The following is a 26419-nucleotide window of genomic DNA, read 5'->3' on the forward strand; positions in this document are numbered from 1 at the left end:
TCTTACTTGAGAACTAGTTACTGCTTATCTTAACAACATGTATGTGATAAGTGGTTGTATCAGAGGGGCTATCTAAAAGTAAGATTTCTTTCTGTCTTTGCAATCATTTAGCATATTGTCTGTAATGCAAATCAATTCTGGTTACAAAATTGTTTTCTTTCTCTTCTACGTTCATAGAAAACCTCTCCGAGTTTGGAGGAGATTCTGTTTTTAATTAAATTTTTTCCAGGATCATCACGTGCTAAGCATATGATAAAACAATTATTTGAAAGTTACATTCATACCAGGAATTGCTGTAAGAGTGCTGTCCTTCATGAATATGCTGAACAGGCAATTTTCTCAAAAGGTTTTCAAACTGTTGAGGACAGAGACTAAACTTTCCCAAGTTAGTAACTCTCTACTACTCTCAGAACAAACCCTGCTCCTAAACTTTTACATGCTGTTGCCCTGCTTGGAAAACCTTTCTCCAGGGATAGCTGGTAAATTCCTGACTAACTCTCCAATGCAACTAAAATCCTACCTCCTCCAGATACCTTCATAGGTTACCCCTTGTTCCATGGTGTTCTTTTTTTTTATAAGTCATTTACTCTTCTCCTGACAATTTGTTGTGGTTGGAGGACCACTTGCAGGTACCTGTTTTAATGCTTCCTACATGCCGTTCTTTGTAAATTCGCCCTTCTTTAGTTCTCGCATCCTTTTTATGAGACAGGTTGTACAGGTCTTTTTCAGATGAGGAACCCAAAGTACAGATGAGGGACCCAAGGTTCAGATAAATAAATGCCCAAGCCCTATAATTAGCAAGCTAAATGCACTCAGCTGATAAGAGCACGTTGCGGATCACTGGTTTCCAGAGCCCAGGCCTGTGCCCATGGCTCTTGTTGGCTTCCAGCCTTCATCAGACATTCCTAAGTGCTTGCTGCAAGCTTGTGGGTCTTTCTTTTCTGTCACAGCATCAGGTTATGGAAGAAATGGCCCATATCTAACCTCTCTCCATACCTCCTGACTTGAAAGGAAACTGTTAAGGTGATACTTTGTGAGACTTTTTCAGAATTGTGGCAGTTATGGATGGGAAGAGTTTTCTGCTCTGGAAACAGCATGAAGCCAGTGGCTCTGGGTTATTTTCTGGACAGGATGGGAATCCCAGGGCTTTTTCTGGCACTGCCAATGGCAGCAGGTATATTTCTGCCTCCTCAGAGTCATCTGTACCCTCCAAATGAAGACTTTTGCTCATTGGGTATCTCCGGGCCCATGCCTGGCCCTCTTTAAGTCCTATTACTGGTTGGTAAACATGTGATAAGACGGAAATAAAAATGGCGGTTTTTGTAGGGGACAGAATAGACATCATTTCCAACCCAGGCAAGGCAATCACATCTGACTCTGTAGAATACATGCTCCCAGGGTCATCACAGTGATTACTGTCTTGTTCCTTCTGCCTCCTCTCCACAGATCATAATCACAACTGCAGCAACAATTTCCAGATCCTATATCTTAAAGTCAGGGTTTTATGTGAGTTCAAAGTGCTAGAATTGAGCTCTGTAGCCGACTGTGTGGTGTGAACCTCCTCGTGACGGCCACTGAAGAGAGCAGCTGCAAATCTATAAGATAAATCTTCCCCAATGCTGCTTCCCCAATGCTGAAAACAAAGAAACCAAGCCCTCTTGGCAGTGCATGAGACCAGTGAATGCCCAGGGCCTTTGGTTATGAAAAGATGCTAACAACGATCTTAAGTACTCCATCAGGGGTAGCGTTTTCAGTTTGCAGATTCATCTTCACATCCCCAAGTCTAGCAGAGATACTGTTTGATAAATGAAGTTGAACAGAGAGGAAATGAAACAGTCCTTCTGTCTATTTTCTGGAAAGTGGTATAGGGTAAATTGACAAGCACAGAAGCTGGTTTGGGTTTGAAGCCAAGAAGGACAATTCAGGAGACACATTTAACCCTCTGTGATGCATTTTCTCAACAGTAAGTGGGGTTAAGGGGCAGCTATTGCAGACAGGGGCATTAGCAGACAGAGCGTAGACTAAAGCACTGTACCCCTTTAGGAGCTGTCCTGGGTGCTGATGTTGGTATCAATTGTTACTTAGGAGTATGGCAGAACAGTAACTACTTGGGATACTGAAGTTGGACTAGGAGGGGCCAGCCCCAGTTATACTGCCTGCTAGTTTCATAGTTGTGGCATTTAATCTTGTTAAACCTTAGTTTCCTCATCTGTAAAGTGAAACAACAGCTCTGCCTCTGAGCATCATTCTGACCATTGCAGGAGAGAGTACTCTGATCCTCGATTGCTCAGCACCCTGCCGGCAGCAACTGCCTGGGGCTCACCATGCAGAGTTAGACCACATGCCTAAGGACTTCTCATGGTTGGCGTGACCATCAGCTCCTAACTGAGGCAACAAGGGTGGCTGTCTTTCAGATGCAGGACTAATTGTTGTTCTTTTTTCTGGAGGGAAGCTTTCTATTCTCAGAATATTTAAATGAGCAAACCCTCCACTGAAACAAATTACAAAGGAACAGAAGCAGGGCCATTACTGAAAACATCAGCACTACATGCAGGGTTGGGCTGAAGGAGAAAGCTGTCCATATTTAATGGAAGTAACTCCTTATCTGTTTAATTGATATGCTTTTATTTCTTTACATAAAGGCAATTCCTCCCCGGCAGCCAGCAAGTTGACAGCAAAGGTTACTTAAGGGTCAGCTGAAATTACAGAGTGAGGAGCTTGGCCTCAGCTGGCAATCCCAGAAAGAGATCATACCCAGTAAGGAGCATCAACATTTGAAGATGCTGCACTTTCCCGTTGCCTTTCAATCTAACGCTGCCCTGGGCAAATCTGTTGTTCCAACTGCACTGAGATCTGATATCTGTAGCTCCCAACGCAGGAGTCTTGGCTCTGTCAAAACCCTGTAAATCTTCACAGTCCGTGGTTAAGGATGGCTAGATGTTTTAACCTGCCAGCTAGGGTCTGGGAGACTTGGGTGTTTTCCAACCTGATGCACCACAAGGCTGGCACTGTTGTCACAACATGGAATTAACTGTTTTTTTGCTTGCTTTTTAACAGTCATAATAATAGTGCCAACACCCTTTTCTAGGGCTGGGCCTCAGGTAAGGAAAGTGAATCATTCACCTTGGGTACTGAATACCTCTTGTTGAGAAGCCAAGAAAAATAAGATTCCTTTGTAAAAAAAATTATATATATATATAGCATATATATAAAACATAGGGACATTATACATATTGCATATGGATATTATATATACTATATATATATATATATACATATATATGTATAATTTTTTTTTCTTGAGACAGGGTCTCACTCTATCACCCAGGCTGGAGTGCAGTGGCACAATCTTCACTCACTATAACCTCCGTCTCCCAGGTTCAAGCAGTTCTCATGCCTTAGCCTCCCAAATAGCTGGGATTACAGGCATGTGCTACCATACCCTGCTAATATCTGTTTTTAGTAGAGATGGGGTTTCACCATGTTGGCCAAGTAGCTGGGATTACAGATGTGCACCACCACGCCTGGCTAATTTTTGTATTTTTAGTAGAGACAGGGTTCCACCATGTTGGCCAGGCTGGTCTCGAACTCCTGGCCTCATGTGATCTGTCTGCCTCAGACTCTCAAAGTGCTGGGATTATAGGTGGTAGCCACCACACCTGACCCCATGGCAATATTTTAAAAAATCGAAGTCAACCTAAAAAATTCAAGATGATCGATATATCCAAATGTAAATAAACACAGGCATCTGATACTGCTGATGTTAGGCAGAGGTGAGTTAGGTAGGTCATTCCAGTGGAAGGCTGGATCTTGTCTTTATTTCAAATTTTGATATTTTATTCCTCATGAAATTATTTCATTAATTTTATATTTTATAAAATATTGCATGAAAGCACTATTTATCTTGATTGATGAGGTTTTTGGCTTCTTAAATTTTATTCCCAAGTCCTCACCCTAAATGTGGGGCTGCCACCACTGGGACCACAAGAGCTAAAAAAGCTAAAGTCAACCGAGCACTTACATTTGAGAAATACAAACAAAATCCAACCCCCTAACCAACCAAGAACACTCTTGGCCAAGGAGACCCAGAAAATCCTTAAAAACTGAGTTCCCAGCCTGACCACATCTTTGGACTAGTTTTGGCCAGTGCACAGAGAATGTACAGTCAAGCCTTCCACATCTTCTCCTTCAACTTTTGATGTCAAGAGATTTAAAAACTTTAAAACTCCATCCTTGGATTATGGTAATGCTGCCATTATTTGAACACATGTCCCATCATGAGGCGGGAAACTCAATTTCCCATGCGCAGGTTTCTCCCTCCATAAATATTCATGACTCCTCCTATAGCTTTTTAAATATCTACATCTGGCCACCCCGCTCAGCATTCCTGCGGCTTTTACCCTTCCTTTGAGGCACTTTTTCTTGGCTTCTGCTGGAGGCTATGCTTCCCAGACTGTGGTATGGACAGCCTGCAAGTGCAATTCTCTATGAGAAATAAAGATCTCCTTTCCAAATCTGTGGACCTGAGGCAGGATACCTAGCGAGGGAAGTAATCATGTTCTCAAGATGCAGCAACCGTGGTGATCGGACAGTCAACACCATAAGCCTCTGCATTCACATGATAATTGAACTCATCCATGCAAAGCTATCTTCAGTAGGAACTTTCCCCTCTAGAGAGTATGTGCACTTTGATTTTGTCCATCCTCAAACTGACCCTTTGCTCATTATAATAGTAAAAAACCCCTAGGTGGAGATTTAAAATGCTAATGAGATGCAAGACGTATGAACAAGCATGTACAGCTACTGTGCATGAACACTCAGAGGACCACCCAGAACATGCTTATGAGTAACGACTTTTCCCACCTCCTAATGAATAACCACTTAAGGCTGCCATAAAGGGAGTCTCACCCTTACGTGCAGCCTGCCCTGAATACTCACTCTCTCTCAGGTGTGCTATCTACTCTGCCCCTAACATTCAAAGTATTTTTTCTTTTGCAATAAATTACTCAATGCTGCATCTCCTTTGCTGTGTGTCTCTCATTTAAATTCTTTTAAACCAAGGAGACAAGAACTGAGGTATCACAACACCCAAACGTTGTCGTTCTTCAGTTGATCCAGTGTACTGGGCACTGATGGGAGCATTTTGCCTGCAGTTGATACAGTAATAAGCCTGTAAGGTCATAGCTTTTATAGCCCCTAGTTAACTTTAGGAAACAAAAGCCCAGAGAGGTTAAGAAACTATCCCAAGGTCACACAGCTGAGATAGAATTCTAACTCCAAGGACTGGCTTCTGAGCTTTCCCTCCTAGTGACAATTTTATGCCACCTCTTCTATCAGATGAGGCATGCTATGTCCAGCCAGGCCCCAGGAAGAGACACAGGGACACATTAGGCCCTGAGTGTTGGTGGGGCAGATGTGCAGTCTACAGTAGCAAGAGATAAGGGAGCACACCCAGGGGAGCACCAATGACAGCCGTAAGGGAATGAGGGTGGGGTCTTCCTGCCCTCATGCCAGCACTTACGCACTTTCCTCTTAGAGCTAAATACTACTGCCACCAACAGCTCAAACAGCCCAGCCTCAGAACACTTGTTCTGACAGCCAGGGAGCTTCCCTGCCTATTCTGAAGTTGAGATTATACTCACTTTCTCCCATGCCGGCCTCCCTGGCTTTGGGAAACCACAGAGCCACACAGCTGCTTTTAGGTAGATGTCTTATCACTCACATGAGGGTAACAGGGTTCACTTGCATTCAAAAAGCAATCTCCCAGTGTTTTTTTTAACTGAGTGCCATGTCCTTTTTATGCATCATATAATTCAATTCTAACAAATCTCTGATACCATTTGTATTTTTGTCATTACTGGGAGTTAAGTTGGGGTGTCTGACCACAAAATTCATGTCTTAACCAGGAGTTCCCACACACTCCAATTCTCCCGTGCATTTCATATTTTTCAGCACTCAGTTTTCATAAAAGAGCAATTGAGACTCCACAAATTGAAGTGACCTGCCCACTGTCAATAAGAGAGTCAGGGCCGTAGTGCCATACTTAGACCTGGAGCAGGGGTTTTCTGGTTTTAAAACTACTCCTTCTTTACAACGGACATCACTCTTCCTTGAATTGAGATTAACCACTGAGATGAGCAGAACAGACCCATGCAGATGATTACAAAGTCTCACTGACCTGTGGTCCGGCTATTCCTGGGGGCCCTGGTAGGCCTGGAGGCCCAGCCTCTCCCTGTAGCAGGGACAGCAGAAAACAAACAAAAAAAGAAAGGAAGAATGAGTGTCTATTCCACATCCAGGGTCATCACCAAGCTGTGAGCCTTGCACCTCCATTCACTGATTTTCCACTGGAACTTCTTGGCAGCCACCCCTGCCCCTAGGCTGTTTGAGCAGAAGGTATGGGTAAGTGGCAGTACTGAGTGTAGCTGTGCAACCATGGCATGACCCATCATTGATGTGGTTAGGTGGTGTGTCTCCAGCACGGCCCGATGGCCCCTGCCTCCCATATGTGCAATGTGGAACAGCTGTCCTGCCATTTGTTCCAAGGTTAGTCTCTAGGGCTCACAAGATGTGGCAGACGGGATGGATTATACTAGCTGAGATCAGGGTATAAGATGGCTTACTCCCACCTTGCCCGGCCCCCTGCAAACTTGTACTTTTTCTATCCTACCAATCATTCTGGGGAAAACCAGGTTGTGTGTTTTGATCTCACGCGAGCAGCTCTGCAGAGGCCCATGTGGTAAGGAACTGAGGTCTCTGTCAACAGCTACAAGAGTGAATCTGGTTGGAAGGGGGTCTTCCGCCAGATGGACTCTGAGATGAATGCGTCTCAGGGCTTGAGGGTTGCCTCACGAAACACCTGAACCAGAACAACCCAGTGAAACCACTTCTGGATTCCTGACCCAGAAATTTGAGATAATAAATATCCCAGTGATTTGATGCAAAGCAACTTGGTAGAAAGGTCTGGAAAAGACTGATCTAAACATCTCCCTAAGTGATTTAGAAATGCCCCCTAAAAGCTTCTGCACTGCTATCAAGAATCTTTGAGGTTAAGACTTTTGGAATCAGCTCCAAAGACCCATCTATCTTAATGAACTAAATGATCTTTTGAGCTGTTTAAAATTAAGGCAACGGGAAAGACCCATGACATGGATGAAAGAACATGCAAATGTGTTTGTTTACATAAAACACAAGAAATCCTGCAAATAAAATAAATGCCTGTTTTTAATAAGTTGATCATCAGGAGAATTTAATTAGGCCAAATTATTCTTAGTCGAATTAGCTTTAGGATCAGCCCCTGTCCCTTCCAGGGTTCCAGAGCATTTGGAGAAATTTCGAGGACCATGGCACACCCATGGAGTCTACACTAAAATATCCTGCAGAGCTGGGTCTGTGGAAAGGGAACAGTCACTGCTTAAGGCTCAGAGAGTCAGAATAAAGGTTCTCTTTCACATCTGTGTTTGTATCCCCAGTAGCATGTGTGGGTAAAATACAAATTACAAATAAGAGGCTTAATTCTCTTGTTTGAAAAGAAAGAATCTCACCTAAGCCTTTTCCTTAAAGCATTTGCTTTAGAAAACGAATCACTGTCAGTTTTTTATGTTTCTTTGACATGCGTGTAAATCCTTTTAAAAGGCAAAGAAGGCTTTCTTTTTCAGTTTGATGACCCAGGAATGTCTTGCTTTAGGAGTTAGGATCCATCTCTGTGAAATATAATAATCAGCAAGAAAGATACACCTCTATTTCCCAATTTCTAGGGGATGGTATCTCCCCAAGCTGCAAAACTGTATTTTGACATAAAGACACAAAAAGATTATTTTCACTTTGGATAAAGCCAATTAGCTAAGACAGAGGGCCATCTGAACTACCAGGTGAATCTACGATGAACATATGTGACAAACAGCACTGTCAGGACCTCTTACTTGAGGACTAGTTATTGCTTGTCTTGAGAAAACATCTTCCATGGACTTTACCTGCTTGGCTATATAAAAGAGTAAGAGTTCTTCCTGTCCTTACCTTCTCTTAACAGATTGTCTGTAATGAAATTATATTATAGTTTCAATTTAATTCAATATTAAAATTGTTTTCTTTCTCTTCTACCTTTGTGAAGAAATTATCTGGGTTGAGAGGAGATTTTGTGTAAGTCTATTTCCCCAGTATCCATGAAACTCCCTACCTCTGTTTTGCTACAGGATAGACCATGAGCTCCATTAGAATAGGGTGTCAGCCTTTTTCTTCTGAACCTCCCCAGTGTCTACATGTTGATTGACATGCAATACACACATAGCGGGTTGTCATAAAAAGATAATGACAAGGGACCGAATGCATCCATGAATGGATGGATCCATTGACTGATCTGAATCTGAAGTGCCTATCTTGGTGCCTATTACATAGCAGATAGGCAAAAGTTGTTGGACAGCAAAAGAATGGAAGGGAGAAAGGGAGGAAAGAAATGTAACTGAATGACTATGTTTCCAGGTGTTAGCATGTAATGGAAAGTCACAATCAACATCTTCTTAAAGTGGCAAAGACCCATAGATACCCAGTTCCTACCATTTCTATAGTTGTGTCCCACAACCCAGTACTCTTCATCTATCTTGAATCTTGAACCCCTCAAACCCTGAGCCCTTTTGGAGACCGAAGGGGCCATATTGGGATCTCCAGAATGATTTTTTCATTGTAATGATAAAAATAGAGTTTCACCTTTCTCCTTACCTTTTTTCCTTCTGTGCCTTCTCTCCCTGGCTTTCCTGGGAGACCTTTGTCCCCTTTAAAACCTGGTAGACCAGGGAGGCCCGGGGGGCCAGGAGGGCAGTCATTGCACACATCCTGAGAGTGGAGAGAGGGAGGCACAAACGGAGAATGAATAGCAAATACAAAGCAAAGCACAGTAGCCCCAGCTGCTACCTCTCCAGATGGAGATTTTGTTTTTAAATACCAGAGAAGATGGAAAAGCAAGTAGGTGGACGGAGTCATAATCCAGATACTTTTGGGTCTAAACTTTGCATTATCCGTTTCTTAACTGAAAGTTAGGTTTCAGCACTGACATATCTGGATATTTCTCCATGTCTCCAAAATTCCACCCAGACTTCGGGAATCATCACCTCAGGAAATTATGTCAAAAATTTATGTAAAATGATCTGTGAGCATCTAAAAACATTAACAGTGCAGATTTCATACAAACATTTAGTATTGCTAAACATAGCAGGCACTGTCCCTGACGTCAGAGACCAAGCTGGGAGCTGAATACTCTGTTCTGCGTTTGTGTACGTCAAGTGGTTTCTGAACAAGGAAGAAGGAAGGTAAGCATTTAATAAATGTTCCCTGGAGCTGGGCTTTGTTCTACTTCAAGGCAGATAAATACCGCTCATCGAGTAAATTTAAAGTGCTCTGAGCCCAGAGCATGTGCTTTCAGAATTGTCCATGTCATCTCTAGATCTTACAGTTGAAAGCACACTATGCACCAACTAAAACTCACCTGACTGCACTCTAGCCTGCCTCATCCACCTTCCTCTGGGTTTGCTTCCTCCATGCCCTTCTCTCTAATCCTCCCTCTCATCCACCCTGCCTCTCGCCATGTGATAGTTTAATGGATAACACAAGTAAAGCACTTAGAATACTCAGGATAGGCCGGGCGCGGTGTCTCAAGCCTGTAATCCCAGCACTTTGGGAGGCCGAGGCGGGTGGATCACGAGGTCAAGAGATCGAGACCATCCTGGTCAACATGGTGAAACCCCGTCTCTACTAAAAATACAAAAAAATTAGCTGGGCATGGTGGCGCGTGCCTGTAATCCCAGCTACTCAGGAGGCTGAGGCAGGAGAATTGCCTGAACCCAGGAGGCGGAGGTTGCGGTGAGCCGAGATCGCGCCATTGCACTCCAGCCTGGGTAACAAGAGCGAAACTCCGTCTCAAAAAAAAAAAAGAGTACTCAGGATAGATGGATAGACCGACAGACAGACCGACAGACAGACAGACCGACAGACAGACAGACAGATAGATAGATAGATAGATAGATAGATAGATAGATAGATAGATAGATATTGCCCACACACTTAGCCATTATTGTTATTTATTCACTCAGTCACTCATTCATTGAAAAAATACTTGAAAAGCACCTACGATGTGTCAGGCACTGGGCTAAGTTTGGAACCACTGTGAATGTGTGTCTTGAGGAGCTCTGGGTTCAATGACGTCAATGGACACAAATACATGCATTAACTATGGTCTCTTGAAAGTCCCACCAAAGGGACCTACAAAAACGGGTGGAAGCTACACTGTCCATGGTCCATGAGGGGAAGCTTCAAGGTGCTTTAGTTTGCATCTTGGTGTCTGAATCCAGGATGGTAAAGTTTTTCCATCACAAAAGCATCCCTGAATAGCCAACCTTCCTTTTACTTGTTTCACCTACTTAGTCTTTGGAGACTCTTTAGAAATCTCCCCCTTCAAGAAGCCTTCCTGATTGTCTCAGGATGCAAACAGGCTCCTCCTGGTCCCAGGAATCTCAGGAATCCCCACCACTGAAGTACTAGTCTCCTCGTTCAATGGTGTGTTTATTCCATCCTCTCTTGGGCAAACAGAAAGTGTAAACACTGAGAGGACAGAGGTAGAGTGATCTGTATATGCCAAATTCACAGCAATACATGAATGAACGAAGCAACCCAAACAACTAACCAACTGACTGATTGATCAACCAATTAACTGTCCACCTGGCATTCTGGTGACTTGTGCCATCTTCCTTTATTGGGTAGTTTGCAAAGCTGATGGAATTATTTGGAGGGTGGGAAGTGTTAAATATTGGGATATATAAAGCAAGGGTTAACGAGATAATTAAGCTTACTTAGATGAGCTGCTTTTGGTAGCTCTATTTTGCTTGGAAGAGTAGCAGAGCTGAAAGGAGCTTACCCCTTTGTAGATTTTCTCTTAGAGTACTCTGAGAAGCTTCCATGAAACATTGCAACTGTGAATGGATGGATGAATGAATGGATGGATGGATGGATGGATGGATGGATGGATGCGAATGGAACTAGCCTGATGACACCAAAAATTCTAGCCACTGAGATATTTCTGGACTTGAAGGGTGCCCTGGTGATTGGAAGCCATTCTTTGCAGTGGGATACATAACATTAAAAGGTTATATCTGAATAATACAAAATCTTACAACTTTCTTATTTATTTCTAATTTCTGGCAGGACTCTCAACCTGGGCCTGTTGCACACTATGCAGGATTATTCCCTGAAGGCCAGAGCTGTCAGGGACCCAGAATTACCAGTAAGGGAGCTAGACTCAACATACTGATCCAGTTCTGGAATCCAGGGAGCACAGGATAATATCATCCCCAATCTGCAGTCTTACTGATGCTCACCTTTGCTCCAGAGCTCCTGGGATACCCAGTCCCTCCTGACTTGCACCAACCCCCAGCTCAGAGGGCAATTCACACTTTCTCTGAATGTACTAAAACTGGATAGGGTTGTGTTTCCAACCAAATGGGCTTGCCCATACTCCACTTAAGCCTCTGTCCACCTGGAATCATGGCTTCACCTCTCTGAGTCTCCTTATCTGTGAAATAGGATGTTAAAGTCTTATGATAAATGAAACAATGAATGGAAAATGCCTGACACTGTCCTGGCACAGAGTGAAAGCACAGTGGATTTTAGCTGCCACATGTGCCATTATGGTTTTATTTTCCTCCCTAAATCTGTGACCCTGCCCCATTTGCAGATCAGATGACCTTGATCATCAATACTAGCTCCCAACCTCTGGGCTTTCTGAGTTATCTCAGGAAAGTCAGTTAGTCTTTTTGAGTCTATTTCCTTATCTGTAAACAAGCATAATTCTACTTCAGGAGATTGTTGTGAAATTTAAATAACGCATACAAATTGCCTAGCATACTTCAGGCTTCATTGTATGTAATCTGTCAATGCTCCTTCCCTCTGGTCTCTACCCCTTCTTTTGGTCTGAGATATTTCTTTTCTTGCTCTCTCTCTCTTTTTTTTTTTTTTCAAAGACAAAGTCTTGCTCTGTTGTCCAGCGCTTAGAGTGGTATGATCTTGGCTCACTGCAACCTCTGCCTCCGGGTTCAAGCAATTCTCCCATCTCAGCCTCCCAAGCAGCTGGGACTACAGGCATGTGCCACCATGCCTGGCTAATTTTTGTATTTTTAGTAGAACCAGGGTTTTGCCATGTTGGCCAAGCTGATCTCTCACTCCTGGCCTCAAGTGATCCGCCCACCTCAGCCTCCCTAAGTGTTAGGATTATAGGCATGAGCCACTGCACCCTGCTGGTCTGAACTATTTTCAACAAACTCAGCTTGTTATGTCATTGCACGTAATACTATATATAATGTGGTTGGAAGTACCAAGTAAGCACTCAGTAAAATGCCTACCACATGGAGGAATGCTGTAGTTCTTGGTGTGTGGAAAAAACAGTCGCTGCTTCCCAGGAGAATAAATGTCCTGTAGGTCATTTCATTCCACTTCTCACTGGACATCTGAATCCTCACTATAATATTCCTACCAAAGAACTGTGTAGCCTTCAGCTCAAAATCTCTGTGTGACAGGCAGAGAACTCACTACCTGCCTAGACTTCATCAGATAGTTGTCAGGAAGTTCTGGCTTGTGTCAAGATGAAATCGGATAGTAGAGAGGCTACGCATAAGGCTTTGGCATCGGTCACACGAGATTTGAGTCTTGGTTCAGCCACCACCAGGTCTTTACTTTGAACAAGTGTCTTACCTATCTATGCCTCAACCTGTTCATCTGTAAAATGCAGACAGCAATGGAACCCACTCACAGGACTGTTTGTGAGGATTTAATGTAATAACGCTTATGCATGGGAGTCATGTAATGGAGACAATCTCAAGATGCTCTCCTTGGGCACAGATCCAACCATGGACATTCATCTAACAGATTCTTAGAACTTACTACCCAGTCATTTCTCCAACTATCAGAAACAGATATATGAGATTATAAAACTCTCTGGGGCAGAGACAAATATTCTGTCATACAAGATATCTCCTCTTCAGCAGGAAGACACCTGCCACCAGCCACCTAGACTAGACCAGCAGACTTTCACTTACAACATTGAAATGGCAGCCAGTGACTTCACAGAACAGGGAGATAAAGATAATCTGATCCCTAGACCTGGCCAAACCCACTCATCCCAGGCTATAGAATTTCTAGCAAAGCTCTCCTCCGCAGGACCAGTGTGTCTCCACAGGACACCCTGCACATAGGAACCTGTGTTTCCTCTGGGGTTTCCAGCTGCTCTGATGAGCACAGCTGCATCATTTCATAGTGAGGAAATATCAATTTGACTAAATATCTGTCTCAGTGCTGTGGCCACGAGGAATGATGCTTAGCCATTTCAGTACTCATGCATATAATTGACATAAATATTGGGACATCATGAGGTTGAAATTCTCTGGGTGAGGGGGGCTGGAGAGGACTGGTGCCTGATGAAACCCAGCTCCTTCTAGAGTGAGGAAATTATAAAAAAATAATCTAGGCTAACAAAAGCCTGTAATAAACAGAGGATTGAATCAATAGATAATGATTTCTTGTCATGTCCTTGACTGTGGAAAAAAACTATCGCACTTGTCAATAAAAACCAGTAAAGATTGTTCTGCTAGTTATTTTTAATAAAATGTATAATTTTCCCATCAAGGCATCTCAATGTGCAGTGAGATTAAGCATCCATGACTTTCGAGAAGTTTTTCTTTTTCTTTTGTTTTCCTCCCTTGGCCTCGTGCATGAACTAGGTATTTTCTGAAATCACCCAAGCGTCTTTTAGAGAACAAGAGGGAAGAAGAGGCCAGTCACACAGTATGCGGTGCTGACCTTCACCTGGACTGCGACAGAGGCTTGACGTACAGACAGCAGAAGGAGCCTCCACACTCACTGCAGCACGCCTGTTCTTTCTGAAGCACAGACCCTACTTCTCTCTCTCTCTCATTCACAGCCTTTTCCAGCTCTCAACATTTAAGACCCCAGGTCCTCAGTCAGGCACCTGGGCACCTTTGCATCTTAGCCTTCAGGGTAACTCCAGCCACTCCCTGTGCTATCTCAGCCAAGTTACGTTCAACCTCTCAGGACCTTTTCCTCTCATGGGGAAAGCAAAGGCAGTTCTAGAAACCAGTCAAGTCTGCGCTCGCACCTGCATTGGTCCTGGCTAAAAGACCCAGCAGCCCGGGTCACCTCCCTGAGCCTGTGCTCTGGTCTCCACCCAGCAGGCCCAGGCCCAGGCTGTTTGACTCTGCCACTGGCCTTTCTTTGAGAACACGAGTTAGTCCTGGGTAAGTCAAAGGCCAGTCTCTGGTGTCAGCGAGGAAGGATTTTATTCTTAGGATGTCCTATTCTATTCCATTCCATTCACTGACCCTCAGTGTCTCAGGCTTCTTATGTGCTAAACACCACCACAAACAGTACTGACCCCACAGAATAGTGTGAAAATTAAATAAGGGAGGCACACTAAACATTTCGTGCAGTGCAGCTCGAGATAACGTTCTGCTCTATGTCTGCAGCTCCCAATAAGGCAGCCAGCAGCCACAGCAGCTATTAATTATGTGTAAAGAGGCTGGTGTAATCAAGTACCTGATTTTTTAATTACATTTATTTGTGTATTTATTATTTTTGAAACACAGTCTTGCTCTGTCACCTTGGCTGGAGTGCAGTTGCATGCCCATGGCTCACTGCAGCCTCCACCTCCCAGGCTTAAGCAATCCTCCTACCTCAGCCTCCTGAGTAGCTGGGACCACATGTCACCACATCCTGCTAATTAAAAAAAAAAATGGTAGAGACCAGGTCTCTCTATGTTGCCCAGGTTGGTCTTAAACTCCTGGGCACAAGACTCAAGCAATCCCCACAGTGTGCTGGGATTATAGGTGTGAGCCACTGTGCATGGCATATTTAATTTCAATTAATTTAAATTTAGATTGAAGCATGTGGCCAGTGGCTGTTGTATGGGACAGGTGGATTTAGCACAATTACCAGCCACATGGTGAGTTCTCAATACAAAATAGTTGTTCAGACAAAAAAAATCCCAAACTTATTATCAAGATCTCCAATCCCACCGTCACCATTTTCAAAATGCGTGCACATTTATTGTATGCTGTTACCTTAGCCAAGAGATTTATGTCCCCTGGAGACAGCAGTGAAGAGAGGCCCTGTCAAAGTAAAAAGAAACACACATATACACACATGCAAACATACAGTATACCCCAGGCATCTTCAGAAAGCAAAAGACCTTCCAAGTGTGAGCGTAATGTGTAACACAGTGTGCCACGTGTGGCACACAGACAGCCCAGTGGATGTCCCAAGCTTGGGAGCCACAGAAATGACTCCTCCAAGACAGTAATAGCCCAGGCTGCCAGTCCTGGCCACATCTGACTGACTTCAACATTTTCATCCCTTTGCTCCTTCTGTTTGCCCCTTCTCTTCTGGTGGTCCCTCTTCCCCACCACCACCAAAACCTGATAGGTCCTATGAGTACCGTGGGAGGCAAAGCGGCCAACTCTTTGCAATCTGGATTGTCATGAATATCCTAAATGAGCAACAGCTGTTGTTACCAGTCATTCACAACCTAGTATGAATTTAAGCCACTGTCTTCAGCTCTCCAAGGTGAAGTAGCATTTTAAACTTCATTTTTCATTACAGGTTAAAAGTCTTGAATTCCAGAAAGTGTATTTCAGAAATCAGGAGTAATTACAGAGCTTCTAAAGGTATGTAGGAGTCCACAGGTGGTCAAACCCACCGTTGAGTTGGAGCTATGATTGTGTCCCTTACAATCATGGCCATCCTGGAATTCAAGATGGGCTGGAGGCTTAGAAACTATTTGGGTGCAAGGAACATAAGATTAGGAAGGGAAATGGAAATTAAAAGGCAGACCCTGAAGGAAAGAAGGGATGCTTAGGTAAGACTTCAAGACTGGTGTGCTACTATGAGTACTGTGAATACCAGAGGACCCAGGCAGCAGAGGCAAGATGGTAGAATTAGCAACTAAATGCATGGAGGGCGATTTCTTCTCACTGAGTTTAGGTGAACAAGTTATGAATCAAATCTGTCAATCAAGTCTGTCATCTTGGGAAGGCTGAAACCAACGTAATTTTTCTGGCTATTTCCACATCCCAGACCTCATGAGCTTTCTGTCTCATCCTGTGGCTAGCAAAACCATGGGACAGTGGTAACGTAAGTTTGCTCAGGGTAACTGCTGCAGTGCCTTAAAATGTGCTGGTGGTGTTTTCTGAGTTGATATGCTCAGAAATTCAATCAATGTTCTGGGCTACTGAAAGAGGGGATTCCCTAAGAGAGACTGGGGTTGAATTAAATCAGATTGGAGGTGCTCAAGGAATTACTTGCCCTGCAGTGAGAACTCACTTAGGTTGCAGCTGCTAAAGCCAAGGCCAAGACCCCCCAATTATCTGAGTGAGGGCTTCTGAAAAAAAAAAAAAGAAACTTTTGCTATGGTAATTAACTAAAACTCTTAAAAGGGAGAGGTGTTTTAATTTGAAGCTGCGTATGTTTCTCCTGGGACCTTAATAATAGGAAGAGTTTCATATGGTTCAAACTGGTACATTTTAATGCTGCTGGCATTGTATTACTAGGGATATTGTTACGCTGCCATTGAGCCCTTTGCATAATTAAAGTGAATTACAGTATATCAGACACAACGGCTGGGCACCAGTTACAAGGCGAGAGAGAGTGAGGAGTGGATTTTCAGTCTAAGTACGGTGTGGTCTTGGATACAATTTCATTAACATCTTGCTGTGACTCATTTCTGTTAACCTCATACATCTCAAAAGATACACAGGCCCAGCATGTGGATGGAGGCGGTGGCCTTGTGAAGGTGGACTGGACACGGCAGACTGCCATCTCTGCCTTCTATGAGTCCGCCACGTGTGTCACCTGGGCCCGATGGGCTCAGAGAACAGTGGGCAGAATGGGGAGTAGATGCCAGTTTCCATCCTGCCCAGGCCCTCCCTACTGTTGGTGTATCCTTGTCCCTGGTGCCGGTTACACAGCCAGTGACTTGACTGATGGCGGGGTGAAAAGACCCGGGCCTGGCCTCAAGGTGGGGCAGCCTTGTGGATCAGGCAGGGGCGAGGCTTGACCTGAACCCACATTTTTTACTGTTTTTTCAGCCTCTCAGTGCACATTGTGAGCTGCCCCATGCCGACGTAATAGTCTTTGCAGGGAGATGGCAAAGTCGAGATCTGGCCGAGGCCATCTGAATCCCCGTTTGATCTCTGGCCTGAACCTCACTCTCCCTGCACTTCACCAGAGCTTTGCACTTTGGTAATAAAGTGGCTTCTGTGAGGTTGATTTGGCTGTTGCAAAGCTGACTCCACAGGGGAGGAGATGTGAGTAATTAAGGTGTCCCTAACCTCCAACAAGACTTTACGCTCCTCTCATTGGAGGGTCTTCAATGAAAAGTGTCAGGACCCTTAAAGGCAGAACAGGATGCCTGTCCAGGGCTCTGCTGTGCCAACTGACTCAGATAAGGGAGGGAGAGTTACTCGCACCCACAGGGACCTCTGTGCCTTGGGTCCTTGTCTGGAATCTGTAGCAGGCCAGGCTTGCAAAAGAGACAGGTAGCCTCTCAGATCCATATTAAGGTGAAGCTTCTGCCCAGGTGAGTATCTCGCTTTCTGAAACCAGACTTAAGATCTCACTCTTGAGGCCTGCGATTCCCTAGTCTTGGTTTCTGCTGTCTCTTCCATCTTAGGCAGCTTTTTCCCAAGGACTCCTCTCTCTCCTATCTGCACAGCTGTCTCCCACTCCCGCAGGCCTGTGCATGCCCACTGCTCCTTCCCTAGAGAGTCTACCTAGGGCCAGGCTACTCAGCTAAACCTCTGGAGCTTCTCTGGCATTGAAAACTCAGTCAGAGGATGTCCCAGGAGATGAGGGAAGCCTATAGGACTCTCGGGCTGTACTGAGGTCACATTGCCAAGGACCCAACACTCAGGGCTGTTCCTGTCTCCTCAACCTTTCACAAATTCCCCTGTTCTCACTGTGAGGCAAGAAAGAATATTTCCTTTATGTTAAACAGAGGGCCACTGGGAAGGCTGGCATCACCCAGCCGAGAGCTAGGAAACGGGCAAGTTAGGGACTTGCAACGGGTGCTACTATTGCTCATTTGCTCACCCTAGATCCACCTCTTATCCTTCTCTATCCTGTTCCATGCCTGGGAGGTTAAACCCCTGGAACGTAACCCCGGGCTGGCCTGCTTGTCGTCCGGCAGTTGGATTCACCAATTTGAGGCACTGTCGGGACACTGGAGGGTGGCAGACACCCCTGCCTCCGGGCCTTGGGCCACACTTTCCGGTAGCGGTGTTGAACTCACAACTGAGCTTCTAGCTGTCATCGTTTTCTCACTGTTTTACTCTCACTGGGCTTTGAAAACAGGCAGCATGGTGCTAACAACTTCCCACCATGGTTTATCTCTGGGTCTCACAACATCCCATATTAGTTTCCTCCGTCCACAGTTTGTCAAAGATCTCTTTGTTAAAACCTCTTGAACTTTCTGAATCGCATTTTTTTTTTCTTGCTTATGCCCTGACCGATAGTCAATATTCATCCGAAACCATAAGAGGACATACTGGCTTGCCAGGAGGCCCTCTTTCTCCGGGATTTCCTGGTGCACCCTAAGAGAAGAAGGAAAGAAAACATTAACTGTGATAAACACACAGTCCTGACCCACTCTACTCACACCCTCTGCCAACCTCCCTATCTGCCAAGTATAACTCAGTGGGAAAAAAATCATCAGGGCATGAGGATTGGCACCAAGAAAACTGTGTGGTTTCCAATCTCAGCTGAATCCCTAAGGCTTCCCAGGAAGACGACAATGGCAAGTGTTTACAACCACCTCCATAACTGCTGTCCTAAACACAAAACTAAAACAACTCATCACACAGAACACGTGCATGCATGCACAAAGACACACGCGCACACACACACACACGCACACACACACACAATCTGTCTTAAACTTTCCCAAACACAAGTGGAAGGCATGGCTTTGAAAAGCAAAAAAAAAAAAAAAAAAAAAAAAAGAATACTTCTATTAGACTGACTATAAGAACTAACACTGAGAGTACAACAGTGAAATTTGAATATTTGGAAGCAGGAATGAGAGAACAACCTTGTCTTTGGAAACAGAACCCAAAGAAGAGAAGGAGATTTTATTGTTCTTGCTTACAATGAACTAAAACTACAGAGATAAAAAGATGCATGTCTAAGCAACGAATACCACTGCTTACTAGTGCCAGACACCTTTGTCCTCTAAGGACTCACGGTTGTCATTTGCCATTTGGCCAGTGAGTATGGATCAAGTACCTTCTATGTGCCTGGTACACTGCTAGGCGCCAGGGACATCCAGACATATAAGACACAGGGGCTCCGTCTTAGAGCTCAGAGGTGGCTGAGCAAAGGCCAGACAATGGAGATAAGAGATGACTGTCACTGTCACACAGTGGGAAGGAACCTATCCTCACAATGAGCATCACATGTGTCTGTGGAGTTCTGTGGAAAAGAGAGAGCCATTCCACCGAAGGGTGAGGAACAAGTCCCCAGAGAAGGTAATGCCTGATGCGGGCAGAACTGACTGGCCAGGTATGTAAGAAGTTGACCAAGAAATTAAAAAACATTGTGTGGGATACCCAGGAGCTTAAAGATTTTGAAAATGTAACACAAATAAACATAGGAAATAAAACTGGATAATATAAAGTTACAAGCCACACTCAACGCAAGAGCAAAAATGAAAAGCATGCCCATGGGCCTTCCCAGAAATCCTAAACTGGGCTACAAAGCTGGCCACATGGTCAAAGGAGGCCCAGAGATGGTGGAGGTGGGCTTCCAGAGGTCACGTAAAAACCTTCACGGAGTCCACGCCATTTCTCTGTACTTACATCTCGGCCGGCTGGTCCCTGGGGGCCAGGAAATCCCGGTAAGCCTCGTGATCCCTGAAGCAAGAGAAAAGAAAACAGTGACACCCCACAATATTTTAAGCAAGTAAGGACATACCCTCCCTGGCAATAGTTGGCTCTCCTTCAACAAATGGTCTGTTGCTACGAGGAACCTGATGTAACGTGTGTGCCAAAGCGCTCTGAGCTTACTCATCTGACTGTACACTGTGGAAGCACGCGCTGGACACACAGAGAGAATGCTTTGGAAAACCTTCTCCGTGAGCCCGACAACTGGGACCCCATTTGCATAGTTCCCTTGCTTGAGTGAAAGAGACAGCTACTGTGGCCAGACGGGCCTGACTGCAAACACGGGCTCACTCCTCTCATGCCCTGTGGATAACCAGCCCTGAGAGCTTCTAACTCAGTGGCTAAAGAAGTTTCCCTGTGCTCAGCACAGGCCCGGCGATGACTACTCTTTGTAAGAAATAATTTCTAGTTGCAAATTTCTGGACAACATCAGGAAATGGCACAGATACTTCATTAGGGATCTCATTTTCTGAAGATTTGTCCATCAATAGGTCTAAAAGCGGGAATTCCTCGCTACATGGCTGCTGAGGAGCTGACCCGTCCTCTCCAGGGTCTTCACAGACCTCCCCTTATGCCGACCCCTCCACCTACAGTCCCACCTGGCTTGCCTCTGCTTTGCAGTAACTTGCTCTGAAATCTCATGTCTATCAGTTCACTACACAGGGCCTCAATTTCTTCATCTATCAAAATGGGTGTAAGAATCCCTGTGCTGGGCGCGGTGGCTCAAGCTTGTCATCCCAGCACTTTGGGAGGCTGAGGTGGGTGGATCACCTGAGGTCAGTAGTTCAAGACCAGCCTGGCTATCATGGCGAAATCCCATCTCTACTAAAAATACAAAAAAATTAGCTGGGTGTGGTGATGGGAGCCTGTCATCCCAGCTACCGGGGAGAGCAAAACAGGAAAATCGTTTGAACTCGGGAGGTGGAGGTTGCAGTGAGCTGAGATGATGGTACTGCACTCAGCCTGGGTGACAGAGCAGGACTCTGTCTAAAATATATATATATATATATATATATATATATATATATATAGATAGATAGATAGATATAGATATATTTATATATAAAATATATAATATATATAAAATATCTATATAAAATATAGATATATATATATATATCTGTCCTTAATTCAGAAATCATATAAATAAAGGTCATTTAAAATACATTCACACGGCATAGGTACAATATCATCTCAGTGGCTACAATGCAGCTCGTCATCCTGGGGTGGTATAAAAGATCACATTTTCCCAGTAAATGCACGCACAGTCATGTCATGGACGGTTGCTGCTCCTAAGAGCGAAGGCTCACTGAGAGTCCTCCTGTTATCTCAGCATAAAGTCAGTCCACCAGATCTCCACAGTGGCTCCCCAGTCCTGCCCTGCCCACCTTACAGATTCACAGCAATCCCCACATTGGCTCCTGCTGTGTGGCTGGGATTGGTGAAAACAGGATTCAAAATTCGCTCTTCAGGCAATTTGGCCGAATTCCTTAAACCATGGCTGCCCTTCTGTGTTGAAGAGATGCCCAAAACAGAAGCCAATCTGTTTGACTGATGATAATACGGGCACGTCACCCCTTCCCTACTCGTATGTACAGCCACCACACTGTCTTCCACAGGTCAGAGTTCTAATGCTGGAGAGTCTGCACCGTTCAATAATGCGAGGAATTTTCAGAATCGACTTCACTCTTTGGTGCCTCCCATTTAAAATTGCTTTGATTAGATAGAGCAGGATTCCTCCCATAGAAACTCATCCCTTTATTTAAAGCATACCGTACCGGGGGGCCTTTGTCTCCTGGTGGTCCAGAAGGGCCCTAGAAGCAAACAAACAAATGTGTAAGGAAAGTAGAAATGGCATGCCGATGTGCTGATGGAAACCGGCTATGGTGTTTATTCCACAGATGGTCCTCAGTTGTCCTGGGAGGAGTCACTACCTCCCATCTTGAAGCCACACTACCAGGCCTTCTTACCACCTACCCACCCACAAATGTTGCTCATGAAAATCTCTCTGTAAGCTCCTCCATTTGCCCCTCAACTGATGCCACCCTATCCTCATCCCTGCATGGTTCCTGACACCTGGGCCCAACTCTACTTTGCAACTTTAGTGTGGGCTTGGATCCAGCAGCCCCAGCTTCCCTGTATCACTCCCTTGGAGATGCACTGGCTCTTTCTGTTTAGGAAAGGATGAGCATATAACGGCCACATTCCCCAGCCACAGCCTTAGTGACTGAGGCTGCAGTAATGAAGCCCCCTTCTCCTGCAAGGAGTGCACACCCACTTATACACACACACAAATATATACAGACACACAGACATGGGTCTGGCATCCTCCAACTGTGCCCAGTTCTTTGCCCAGGCAGAATTTGGCTTCTAGATATTATACTTAAGATGCTATTCACTGGTTGACTTGAAGGCATTCACATGCAATTCCAAGTCTTGCAGTGAATGGGACTGTCCCTTGCCCTCAGCCTTTCCTACACTTGTGCATATCCATGAAGACTATGTCCTGCCTTTCTACCTGGAAACATTCTTGTCACACTCGAGTTCTCCTTTGAGAAATCCCTGCCTGTGGAGAGTCTCCCCTGGCTTCTTCCAGGGGGCTCACTGCATTGTCCCCGCCCCTGCACCCACCCTGCCTAAGACTGAAAGTCCAGCATTGTTCCTGTCTGTTGGCCCATTCCTCTTCACTGAATGGACTGAATGCTCCCATGAGGTGGCTGCTGAGTCTGCATTCTTACCATGCACTCTCCAGCACTCACAGTGCCCTGTGCATTGCAAGAATATAGCAAACCAGAGCACAGCAAATTGCATTTGATCAAATTGAAAAATTTAAAGTACAAGAACTTGAGAATCAATGCCAATCATCCTTTCTTTTCAGATGATCAAACTAAGGTCCAGAGAAGAGAGCGATCTGCCCAAGCTGCACCAGGAGTCACTGGCCAGGGTGAGGTTGTTCCCACATCCTGCCCTCAGTCCAGTGAACCCTGTACCCGCCTGTAGCACAGCCCATGAGAATGTTCCCTAGGTATTCTCAAGAGAACAAAATGATTTCACATCAATGACAGGGCTCCCGCAGTATGGTGGAAGGGGTAACCTAAAAGCCTGCCCATTAAATATGCCCCAGTGCTGTCTAATAATAAAATAGAATGAGCATCATCTTAAGTGTATAGTTGGGCACTAAAGAAAGTAGAGGAAATCTCCAGAGGTCTAGGGAAAGAGACAACTGAGAAGCAGTGCCCTACATCTATACAGACCTGCCCTGGAGGGGAGCAGGGCTCTCAGAGTTGTGTAGGGACAGGAAATGAGGCTGGACAGGAAACTCAGAACAGTAAGTAAAGGCAAGTCCTTCAGTAGGTTATAGCAGGGGTCCACAGGCTTTTTCTGTAAAGGGACAGATAGTAAAGCTAAGGGGTAGAGAAGGAAATGATGTCTAGGAGGCTCACCCATCTTTGTCTGGGATACAGGTGCATGATAGAGGAAGCCTCTGCTGAGAACTCACCCTCAGGGCCCTGCTCTCCCAGGCAGCTGGGAGCTCTGAGATAGAAGTCCTGCAGAGCCTCAGCTCAAAGTCAGTGTGCTTACACACAAGCCAGTTTCTGGGCACCCAGCAAAGCAAAACCCCTCAGAGCATACAGAGCAGCTAAAGGATCTTCACAGATAGATTCCCAAAGGACGTGAACCCGCGATCTCAAATTGCAAAACTGTTCCCTGCAAAGGTATCGGTGGACATAACCAGTGGTAAAACTGAGTTTCCACGATCTTCGGAGGATGGGATGGTCAGATGTGCAGCCAATAAAAACGGTCTATTAAACTGATTACATGTGGAAAAAAAAAAAGAGATAAAACACAGAGAAAATAACATGGCATTATCCAGAAACATCTGGCAAGTATCAAAAGAGCCAGAGCACAATTTTTTAGAAACAGAAATGTAGAATCATTAAAATTTAAAAAATGTAATAACCAAGTTAAATAATTTGAAACTGATACAAATAGAAATTCCAGAATAATTGCCTATAAGGATCATGACAAATGTTACTTCCTGAAGAGCCTCTGCAGAGTGGCAACTGAACAACAACAGAACAAAAACAAGGACAATATAACTCTTCAGATATACAATAACCATGACTGAACAGCGGCAAAGTATAGTACATTTCTGAAATGATCCTTTATTTCCTCTTGACCAAAGACTGATAAATCACCAGAATATAGCACATTTGTGTGTCTCTCGCTCTCTTTTTCTCTCTCTCTTCTCTCTCTCTCTCTCAAAATCTCTCTCTCAAAATCTCTCATCTATTTCTCAGAATTCGATCTCATTCCAGAAATGACTGAAGGAGTCATACACGCACATAGGGAGGGCTGCCTAGGGAAACAGAGGTGAATGAATAACTCACAGCTGCACAAAAAAGGGGACTTCCAGCTGTTGGACTATATGCCAGGAGTGGTCCTATCTGCACCATACACCAATCTTCTCACTTTAACCCCAATCAGAGGCCTACAAACTGGGTATTATCAACATTTCATTGCTATAGATGTAGAAACTAAAGCTAAAACCCATTGAATAGCTTAGCTAAGGACAAGCACGAAAAACAATGGACTCAGATTCCACCTCTGGCCTGACTCAGAAGCCAGTGCTCTCCTCATTCCGCCTCACTGCTCTGTCCAGGTGTAGGTCAGTGGTGCACCTGAGCCACCATACATGCATTTGAATTGTGTTCCTTTCACAGTTGTTCCTAGGGAGGATGGATGCGTACTCCTTAAGGAAAGGGCATGAAGGATGGTTTGTTACTGGCCTGGGAAAGGTCATGTCATGTAAGAGTCACCCACTGCTGAGAATGATGGTTTCCAGGTTCATCCATGTCCCTACAAAGGACACAAACTCATCGTTTTTGATGGCTGTGTAATATTCCATGGTGTATATGTGCCACATTTTCCCTGTCCAGTCTATCATCAATGGGCATTTGGGTTGGTTCCAGGTCTTTGCTATTGTAAACTGTGCTGCAATGAACATTCGTGTGCATGTGTCCTTATAGTAGAATGATTTATAATCCTTTGGATATATACCCAGTAATGGGATTGCTGGGTCAAATGGGATTTCTATTTTTAGGTCATTGAGGAATCGCCACACTGTCTTCCACAATGGTTGAATTAATTTACACTTTCACCAACAGTGTACAAGTGTTCCTATTTCTCCACATCCTCTCCAGCATCTGTTGTCTCCAGATTTTTTAATGATCGCCATTCTAACTGGTGTGAGATGGTATCTCAAGAGCAGAAAATCAAACACCGCATGTTCTCACTCATAGGCGGGTGTTGAACAATGAGAACACATGGACACAGGGAGGGGAGCACTACACACTGGGGTCCGTTGGGGGGAAATGGGGGAGGGAAGGGGGGTAGGGAGGTGGGAAGAGATAGCATGGGGAGAAATTACAGATACAGGTGAGGGGAAGGAAGGCAGCAAACCACACTGCCATGTGTGTACCTATGCAACAATCTTGCATGTTCTACACATGTACCCCAAAACCTAAAATGCAATAAAAAAATAAAATAAATAATAAAATAAATAAAAAGAGTCACCCATTGTTTTCAAATTAAATCCCAGGATCCATTTTAAGCATTTAACTTGTTTATCATACCAGGCTCCAAATTACTTTCTTATGTCATTTCACAGAAAATCCACTTTGAAGGATGTGTTTATAAATTAAAGGTTTTCGTTTCAAATCTTAGCTTATCAATCATTAGCTGTTTGACCTTAAGCAAGTTCCTCAGACAGCTTCTCTGACCTTCACTTTTCTCAATTGTAATACAAATCTAGAGTATCACCAACACCTTGCCTTATGTTATCAGAAATAAAAGAAGATACTGTAAGTAGCAAAGCAGGTAGTACCCAACCATAAAAGGTGTTCCCATTGCTATTCTGACAGTCTGCTTTTAAGGAAGATAAAGGTATGTTGAAGAAAGGGACTGCACAATGACTTCCTAATGTCATTCCTATATCTGAAGCTCAAATATGTTTTCAACAATTACAATCCTGTTCTCTGAAATTATGCCCTCTGATGTGTTTGTTCAAGAGTCATTTCACCCTAATAACCAGATTTTGGCCATTGATACCAGTTTCCATTAAGAAAAACTACTATGACTTCTTGAAGAAATGACTGATAAGAGACCTGGACAAGAAATGTATACAAGAAACCTAGATAGGGAGCAAGGAAATCATCAAAGACTGCTAGGTTTGTGTCAAAGGTACCCAGGGTCGACTTAAATAGACCACTCGCTGGCAGGAAACAAGACAAACTGAGCAACAAAAGGAAGACTAGCTGCAATAACTTAAAATACATCAAATGTGTTTATATCCACGAGCTCAAAATTATTCTTAGAACAAACAACAACAAGCATCTAATTGGTCCTCGTTGCAAGATGCTAGGAAAGCAAGT

The 26419-nt window shown here is 44.4% G+C and overlaps 1 protein-coding gene across 1 annotated transcript in view; it reads right to left on the bottom strand.

The window, feature by feature from the left end:
* COL22A1 (collagen type XXII alpha 1 chain) overlaps positions 1-26419 on the bottom strand; it is a 320593-nt gene that overhangs the window by 52754 nt on the left and 241420 nt on the right. The window contains exons 41-46 of the mRNA XM_003933680.4: positions 21764-21799; positions 19902-19955; positions 18594-18638; positions 15114-15161; positions 8716-8829; positions 6179-6232 (exon numbers count right to left, since the gene is read on the bottom strand). Of these exons, the coding sequence (XP_003933729.3) occupies positions 6179-6232; positions 8716-8829; positions 15114-15161; positions 18594-18638; positions 19902-19955; positions 21764-21799 (351 nt within the window). The remainder of the gene's footprint in view (positions 1-6178; positions 6233-8715; positions 8830-15113; positions 15162-18593; positions 18639-19901; positions 19956-21763; positions 21800-26419) is intronic.

This window comes from Saimiri boliviensis, chromosome 15 (genome assembly GCF_048565385.1).
Source record: "Saimiri boliviensis isolate mSaiBol1 chromosome 15, mSaiBol1.pri, whole genome shotgun sequence".
Taxonomy (NCBI): Eukaryota; Metazoa; Chordata; class Mammalia; order Primates; family Cebidae; genus Saimiri; species Saimiri boliviensis.